This window comes from Cystoisospora suis (genome assembly GCF_002600585.1).
Source record: "Cystoisospora suis strain Wien I chromosome Unknown contig_3928, whole genome shotgun sequence".
NCBI lineage: Eukaryota > Apicomplexa > Conoidasida > Eucoccidiorida > Sarcocystidae > Cystoisospora > Cystoisospora suis.
In genome coordinates, this window is record NW_027156723.1 from 2729 (window position 1) to 11300 (window position 8572).

The 8572-nt window shown below is 53.1% G+C and overlaps 2 protein-coding genes across 2 annotated transcripts; one reads left to right on the forward strand and one right to left on the reverse strand.

Annotated features, from left to right (window-relative positions):
- The first annotated feature begins 605 nt into the window (after positions 1 to 605).
- On the forward strand, positions 606 to 3071 carry CSUI_007428 (uncharacterized protein). Its single transcript, XM_068067573.1, has one exon. The coding sequence runs from the start codon at positions 2617 to 2619 to the stop codon at positions 2959 to 2961; it is 345 nt and encodes a 114-aa protein (XP_067920450.1). The 5' UTR covers positions 606 to 2616; the 3' UTR covers positions 2962 to 3071.
- Positions 3072 to 4562: 1491 nt separating this feature from the next.
- On the reverse strand, positions 4563 to 6025 carry CSUI_007429 (uncharacterized protein; the record flags this gene model as incomplete). Its single annotated transcript, XM_068067574.1, has 2 exons — positions 4563 to 4841; positions 5762 to 6025. The coding sequence occupies 2 exons, from the start codon at positions 6023 to 6025 to the stop codon at positions 4563 to 4565; spliced, it is 543 nt and encodes a 180-aa protein (XP_067920451.1).
- Positions 6026 to 8572: the final 2547 nt, after the last annotated feature.

Here is an 8572-nt window from a genome sequence, read left to right on the forward strand (position 1 = left end):
AGGGGGGAGTAACCTACTACAGCGAAGCGGTTTGGAAAAGGAATGAACGCAGGACCGTCAAAACGCTCTGACGGGAATTACTGCGCGACGAGATGGATCCTACCGACGTTCCTGATTCTCGCACCGCCCGAGACGGCAGGTCCCGGGTCACGGCACCAGAAATGTCGTGTGCGATGGACTGGCCATGCCAGCTGTGATGCCTCTCTCGAAACCACGCAGGGGCGAGGGTAAAGTGTAAACTTTAGATTAGCTATGATAGGTGGTCAAAACGCTCTGACGGGAATTACTGCGCGACGAGATGGATCCTACCGACGTTCCTGATTCTCGCACCGGCCGAGACGGCAGGTCCCGGGTCACGGTATGTATCCTCCACATCGCTTCTTAGTCCTTTCCTCTCGCTTGTTACGGCACACCTCGCACGGTGAAGGCACATGGTACACATGTCACCCGCCTTGCACGTTACACAACCTGACACACCCTGGACCTGACACGTCGGTCCGTGCTCGTGCAACTCCACTCCGATTCTGGTTTCTTCATGTCAGTGGCCTTGTCCCACTGACGTATCCTCTTCGTGTCATTCCACAAACACACCGGAACCCTACAACGCTCGTTCGCGGAACGACAGGCGCCCTAAGTGGCGTGCGCGGTGGCGCATCGCCGACGCTGCAACCATCAAGATTCGTGACTTGTCGAAGAAAGAACAGGCTTGTGCAAAAAAACGTGTGTGGCTCAGACAGGAGGTCGAAGTAGTGCTGGACCACTTTTGCGGAAATTTGACGGCGCGAGGCACTATCACAAGAAACTTGAGAGACCAAAGAATTCTTTCGGAAGGCAATGGCGACCGAAACGGAAGACGTGTAATAAGAGGGAAGCGACGGGAGAAGAAGAAAGAGGCGACATCCTAGAGAGTGCAACGGATGGTGAGCTAGGGCTTCCTAAGAACCCGGAAATTGGAAAAAGAAGGGAGAAAGTTCAGTGTTTCTCTGTCCGAGTATTCACTGTCACCTCGATCTTGTCAGAAGCTTCTCGTTCCTCCTTTAGTTGCCATACTGTTCTCTTCTCGTCATTATCAAATCTGTTTCCTCGTCACGGTCATCTTGTTCGGCTGATTTTTCTTCTTCATCGCAAAACCTCTCAGGTGATGCTTGTTCGTTTGTCTAACGTCAACAGCACAGACGTTTGTATATCAGTAGTCGGAAGTGTATACCACTGCATGTGTAGGCACAGCTAGACTAGCCAGTAGTTGGGAAGGAAACGAGAGGACGAAGCGGTGTGTTCATATGTAGAAAGAAACGTTCAAGCTCGTCTGTGCTCTCGACCGTTCCTCTGCCGTCCTTGTGTTTTCCACGTGGAGCTTGAGGGAAGCAAGCAGGAGTGAAGAGAAAGACGATGGCGATGGTGCAAGTCACTTACGGTCATCCCCTCTCTTGTCCATCTTCCTCGTCCTCTCTTCTGTCTTTCTTTTCTCACATGCGGCCTGCAGTCTTAGGTCTATGGGTGTGGATACGTGTAGCAAGAGGAGTGGCTAAAGAGTGTTTGCTGGAGAATGCTACTTTCTCTACGTATGTGTACCGACAGCTTTCTTGTTCACATGCGTGCACGCCCTTCGTCTTCAAGGTCTCCTGGCTTTCAACTATGTAGAGGGCTATCTGTTTGTAGGTATAGATGAGCGTTGTATATAGCCTATGTTCTTGTAACTGGACATATCTTTACAGAAAAAAGTATCTCTCACCTTCGTGGTATGTGACACTGAGGTCGCGAGTGCAGTAGTGGCAGTCAGGGTAGCCAAGTGGTATCCTTGGTCGACAGAGATAAAAACGGTGAGTAATAACGAAATTAACCGATGACTAATTGGGAGCAGTGATGACTCACCACGATTGGTAAGAAGTGGTAGCTGCTACCGATATCATGTAGTAGTAGGCAAGAGTGGGTAGGGTAGACTTACGTGCGAAGCACAGAGGGATGTTATCTCTTCTCTGCTGTCGGTTTCTCTTCTCATTCTAATGTCCATTCATTCTCCGGATACGCTCTAGAGTATATGCTGTAGAAGCTTCCCCTTATGCTCCGCCTCCTCCCACCTCCTCGTCTTATCCTTCCACGGACGTCACTTCCTCTTCCTTTTTCTCCTATCCTTCTCTGTTCTTGCTGCGCGCCCGGATCGACCTGAAAAAGACTCTCGAGGCCTCCGCCAGCTTTTGTTGCTGCTTCTGTCTTCTCCACCGGAGAAGACAGAAGCAGCAAAAGTGTGCCACGTGATTAGATGCGATATTCTCGGAAGACTATCTTGCACGGTTTAGTATATGCTCAGGTCGGGCGACAAACCGAAGATCCGTCAGTGCTTTCATGGCACCATGGCGGCGACCAGAAGGAACCAGCAGAAGAAGATACAACAATGTCACTCACGGACCGGTTCTCTCGTGTCTGATATGCGTAGATCAGCCTGCAGTACCTGACTACGAATCTCGTTTGCTATCCACTTTTGCAGTATTGTTACTGCCTGTATTCCCACAAACCGGTAGGAGAGAAGCACGTGTATATAGATAGCTGGTGTGGATGCACATCGGGTGCTCTTCGTGACGCAAAGAGAGAATGGTTTCATGCCGCGTTTAGCAAAAGATGTTTGATAGACGTGAACTGTACAGATACTCCGGAGGATACCAGGGGCCCCAAACTTCTCTTTGGTTCTTTCTCTGTTGCCAGAAGCATAGGTTATTGGTGAGGTGTGGTTCATGCTTTCACCCGGTGAAGCCTGCAGCGCGCCTTATTGAAAGACGTGCAGGCATTTTCCTCTGGCAGGAGTCGCTCTCTACAAGATGCCCCGTTCCAAAGTTGAATCAAAAAATAAAAGTGCCTTTCGTGCGCTGGCTCTCTGCCGACCGCTACACGTATGAGGAAAGAAGAGCTTCTTATCTTGCCCGCGGAACACTCTTCTCTGAAGCGAAGTGCAGTGCCTTTCATTGAATGTGTGTTTTGTTGACTAGAGTTGCTATCATTAAAATGTGACACAGGTTAGGGTGTACTACTTTTTTTCTTCTGTCTCAAGGCGCTCCCCCTCCGGCGCAGAACGGTACAACTGCTCCGTGGACCCATGCCTCTCTCTCTCCTCCCACGCTGGCGGCTGGTTTCAGTTTGCAGTCCCTTGACGCGGTTGTCGTAGTGGAACAAGAGACTACGCTCAGCTCTGTCCACCGGTGCACTCGTACACTGGGTAGTGTACTTTACCCGGGCGCTGTGTAGCTGCTGTTGACCCAATTCAGTCGCGCTGGACTTTTTCAGGGTCTGTGTGGAGAGATTGATTCTTTGTTCAGTCATCAGGAGGCGCCTTTACGTCAGGTCCAATGCGAAGTGCTTCATATTCGTACACTACACTGAAGCCGGGAGAGGAAGTGGTTCCTTGTGCAACGACCTCGTCGAGAAAGGCAGTTTGTTCCCCTCCTGCCGAAGGCGTTTGCACACGCCTTCAGCAACGCTACGGGCAAAAACGTGACGCGGACTTCACTTCGAATGACACTCGGCGCCCTGAGCACACGTCAGTCGTGTCGGGCTATCCAGTTTTGTACCGGGTCTCGTGTGTCAAAAAAGTACAGGCTGGCAAAAGGAATGTCTTTGAGGAGACTAGAAGTCACTTGAAACTCTCAAAATGAAGACGCACGTAGGCCCGCCAGTCAAGAATTCCGTCTCCCGTCGATGTTAGTGAAATAGCCAGCGGTGCCCTCCACAGTAGGCAGTTCAACTGTCTTTAGGTTTTTCAGCTTGAGTTGTCATTGAAGTACTGCTGGAGAAACCGCACGGGGTCCAAGTGTTGCTGAGGTCACAATTCAATGGCTCCCGTGTGTTCAAGTCTTCGTTTGCCTCCGTGTTGCAGTTACTGGCTTCTGGCCGATATTTGACCGCGATACCTGATAGGAATTTCCCGTGGGTCTTCCAGCGTACTGCGAGACGCCTCCGTACGCCTCATCTGGGATTACGTAACCGGGACTAACGTACCTATTCTTCTCGCATGATGCGGAACCATAATGGAGAGATCCCGCGTGCATTCCAGCCGATACCAGGATGAGGACCCTTACGGGTTGTCAAGGGTCCGGCAGGAAGGACACGTAGGACGCTGGTGAAACACTGTCGTGAGTGCAGTAGCAGTATTGGCTATCCGATGACAGGCCACGAGTGACCGGACTTTTCAGCAAGACGAGCTCTTCCTTTTTTCTGAGGCCCAGTCTGTCATCAGTTACTCGTTCTTTGTGGAAGGAGGGAGTAAGCGGACACGGGCAAGAAAGTCGCTCATTAATCTGTGGCCGCCGACGTCGTGAATGAACGGGGTGCAAAGAGCGTCAGACTGAAGCGGGGCTGCAGCGAAGCTGATTGTGAAGGGAGGCTAATGAAGCAACCAGCGGCGGAAAATACAACAGAGCCCTTCAGACGGTGGCGTGCTTACTTAGCCGGACGTGAACAAGTTTAAATTTTTGTTCCCGCAGTACGTGGCCATTCGTACGTACTACGGCATAGAATATAGGTTTGCTCACGTCGAAGGTATTCGAGCTGACCGCAGCCACTGCATACCTGTCCTAAGTTTTTTTTGACGGAGGTAAACGATAGTCAAGGTCTCTGTCTGTGAACTGATGAAGCTTGCCTCCCATCACCACGGCTGTCGGGTACACAGCATAATCCTGCCACTGGAATCGACAAGGGGAAACGGGGGGGCAATAGTCTTCGTCGATGGTCTCCGCACGCGTTCGGAGATTCGGCACGCTCCTTGACCCTGTCAGCCGCCGCGGTCCCCGGCCGATGGACCGTGCTGAGGTCGGACCGGTGTCGGGTGTCCGTGTAGATGCAGATACCAAAGGCTGCAAGAGAATCCGCAAGCAAAGTCCGCGTTTTGTTCATCAGACTAAAAGGCTGCCAAAAATCTCTCGCACCGGTCCATGCAATCGCAGGCCGTGGAATATTCGGTGCTGCCGCTGAATCCGGGGTAAGGTGTTCTTCCTTAACTTCCCTTCATGCAGCACCTGATTCGGAAGCTTGTGCGGCAGTTTTTATTGCCTAGCGACGAGCCGGTCGACTCATCCTGTAAATTCACCGGCCCTTTAGACGAAACATTGTTCGCTCTCTTTGCTTTCTAGCGCCATTCCCCGTCCAGAAACTACACAGATTCACGGAACGAGGACCCCACTCGGCCGCAGGAAACCGCGGATGGAGTCGCGGGGTGGCCACCGACCAGTGTACGGGCAGAGGTGATCACTTAGACCAGGAACTACTTCTGGCCATCATATGGGCTCGCTGCCATCAACCAGTTGTCGCGGCAGCAGCCCAAGCGCCTCGGTGCCGTGTTTACTCGTCCCCCAGGAACTCTGGAAGACGCATGCTGGTTCGGAGACGGAAGGGTTCCTTGTGGTCTGAACCCTGGAGCTAAGAGAACATTAGTCGCGCCGCTTCGAGTCACTCTGGAACGACACTTTGCTGAACACAATGCGATGTCAAGCAACCTGCATAGTGTAGTTGACGGTTGTCCTTCCGTACACAGGAGACCGGCCGCCGCGGGCGTGCTCCTCACCCGGTCTAATTTCACGCCCTACACCTTCTCTGAGTGTGTCACGTGGCTGGTTCTTGGCAGCCGCGGGCATCTCAAGTCCGCTGTCTACTTCAGCTACGCTTTTCTACACAACCCCTGTTCTGGCTCCCTTTCCCCGTCAGGAAAAGTCTGAAGCGGTCGGAAGCGAACTGAAAGGTGTTGTAGCTATTTTGTTCAGCGGGCACAGTCGCTTACAGTTCGCGTGGCAAGAGGAGATTTGTTTCGCTGTCGCTTAGCCACAGTTGCTTGCTGCGGAGTTGGGCTCCGACAAGACGCTGAAGACGCTCTTGGCTGCGGTGGACGAAATTTGTGCGCCTGGCGACGGAGACGGCGGGCTGAGTAACTACAGTTCTCCATATGCTTCTCGTGCTCGGCGAAACTGCGCTGGCTCTTCCTTAGCTCGCACATGGGTTTGACAGCCTCTAGCCTGTCTAGAAGAGCCTGCAGTGGTGGAGACATGACACTTTACACTAAAAATTAGAAAGCCGACCTAGCGCGGATGAAAGGGGTTTTCTGCAAACTCTGCCCAGAATTCCCGCGGATTACAGCATACGCCTCTGCTATCGCCCAGAAGCAGCTCGCGCTATTGTTACCTCCGCCCTTGCCGGCAACAAATTATCTGGCTTTCGAGCGTGATGTGTGGGACGATGAGATGCTGTATAGGATCCGCACGGTGCTGTCTGCCGCTGTGGAGAAAGCTAACGCGCGGCTGTGTGGTTCCGTGTTGGCTTCGGCTTGCGAACTACAGCGCACAAGCGCAACCGAACAGGGCGAGGCACGATCTCCCAAACAGGGCCATTTTAAGTTCCTGCAAAACTGACTTCACTTCCGCAGCCACCTGCTGTGGCACCGGAAAGACGACTTTCAAAAAGGGGTAGCTTCGCTTTCACCAAAACCGCCAGCTAGCGCCTAAATTCCCGCGATGCGTGTAACTCCTGCGTACTACAGCCGCACAATTGGAACAGCTGAAGGCGCGACAGAACGCAGTCGACTTAGACCACTGGGTTGTCACTGCACCGGGCGGACGCACCTCCGAAGGGCTGGCTGAATACGATCTGAAGTTTCGTAGGTCTGCAGGCTGTGCACCCGTGTTGCTCGTGACCCGTGGCGCCATTGCTTTCGGCGCGCACAGGTGAATCACCCAGTCGGAGCGATGATTTAATCTGACAATTCTTTGCAGATAGACGTAAATCGAACTGAATGCTTGCGTTGCGTGTCGGGTTCAACTCGCGTCCCATTCAGAAGCTGGGGGTTGAGGGTCGACGTCGATTGAAGCGTACCTGGTTCTCCTCATAAATACGAAGAAGCTCTCTCTCCCTAGCGGGGCGATTAAGACTATGGTGAAATTCCCGAGCTCGAGGGATTACTGGGGGTCTGTTCATGGTATTGGCTATGGCACGGAGCATTTTGAAGTTCTCAAAAGCTGCATCCATTCTCCGCCGCTGCTCTGCAAAGTAGTCCTTGCGAACGGCGCGATGGTAAGATTCACTGGCGGGGGCTCGGGTGTCGACTTGGGGCTTCATAGCCCGCAGTCGTTGCTGATGTAGCTGCAGCTCTGCCCTCCATGCTCTCTCCCCTATGATCGGGTTTCCGTGTGTGCAGTCTGTCCGGCGGTTGAAGGCCATCTTAGCGGCCGAAGATGGCATGACCCAACTTGAATCGCACCAAACCTGGCCAAGAAATTCTCGACATTGGTCCAGCTTGGTTGAGCAGGAAAGGCTCACCCCACACCGGTAGGCGCAGACTCGCATACACTATAGATGCCGGGCTCGTTGTCTCCCGAAGGGAGTCCGAACGATCTTCCAAGCCCGGTGCCCCTTATAGCAGCCAACAGGGCCGAGCAAGGCAGAAGCCCTCATGGCATTGTGCTGTGAAGATGGAAATTTTGAAAGCGACCTCTTTCAACCACATTAGCGGGGGGTGGGGCTTCTCCGTGAGCGGTGTCGGTAGACTGTACACGTGCTTCACATCTAGTCACTTTACCTTGGGCGGAAAGCCGCTACTCGCAAGCTTCACACATATGTATAGTCACCGTATAAATTGATGCAGTGTCGAGCCTCGGGTGCTCAACGGACGAAATACACATGCCGCGGTACGATCCCCTTTAAGGAGTGGTAACCGCGCAAAACCCGCCCAGCACCGCGCGGACTTTAGTCAGTAGGTGAGGAAATCCATCACGACGGTGGTAACGGGAATTGTACGCACTTGCTCATAATTCCTAGGCAACGGGCAGATGCATCGACAGTTGATAGGGGGGCCCTGTGGGGGTGGCCGGATGCCATAAAGCCCCGACACGGAAGGCGGCGCATGGGGAATTGCACAGCCAAAAAAAAATTAACCTCCCTTCTGTTCTTGGGTAAGTTTCCGAGCTTCCTTGTAGCAGTTTTCCTTTCTTGTCTGACGGCTTCAGTCGCCGCTTGGATGGAAGAGGATTCCGGCGCGTACCCGTCGGGGGGCCGGCTGCCTGCCGTGCAGAACATTCTCATCATTGTTGGGCAATAACTGTGCTCCTCCATACGACAACCGTCTCCTCTTCCCAAATTCAAGTACAGGAAAAAGGAGTACACACGACCCCATGTGACACGCTGGCCGAAGACACAGGTAGATAGTGGGTCTCGGTAAAGACAGACAGCGAGAGGAGGCTGCAGCTCCGAACACGCTATCCTGAGCTCCTCAAAACGAGATTTCCTTAACGCGGATGGCCCGAATTCTGCCGTTACCAGGCTTGACCGTCCGCCTTCGTCTAACTCTCCGAGAATGGACATCGTAACACCCAAATATCGCCACTTTACAAGCGCGTACACTGCAGTCCCTTCGCTTCAGCGGCGTGGCGCTTCTCGGAAGCGAGGCGTTCTGATCACTTACAGCCTGGGCAAGCCAAGGAGTCGACTGCCTGATTGGTCAGTGACCGATATCGTGTGCAGCACAGCCCACAGCCCCAAAGGCCCACCACCGGAGCCCTTCCGTATCCAGACAGAGCTTCCTGACGGTGTCAATTCACTGTCT

Excerpts from the sequence above, each read along its gene's own strand:
- CSUI_007428 (XM_068067573.1), top strand. The coding sequence starts at position 2,617 with ATGTTTGATAGACGTGAACTGTACAGATACTCCGGAGGATACCAGGGG.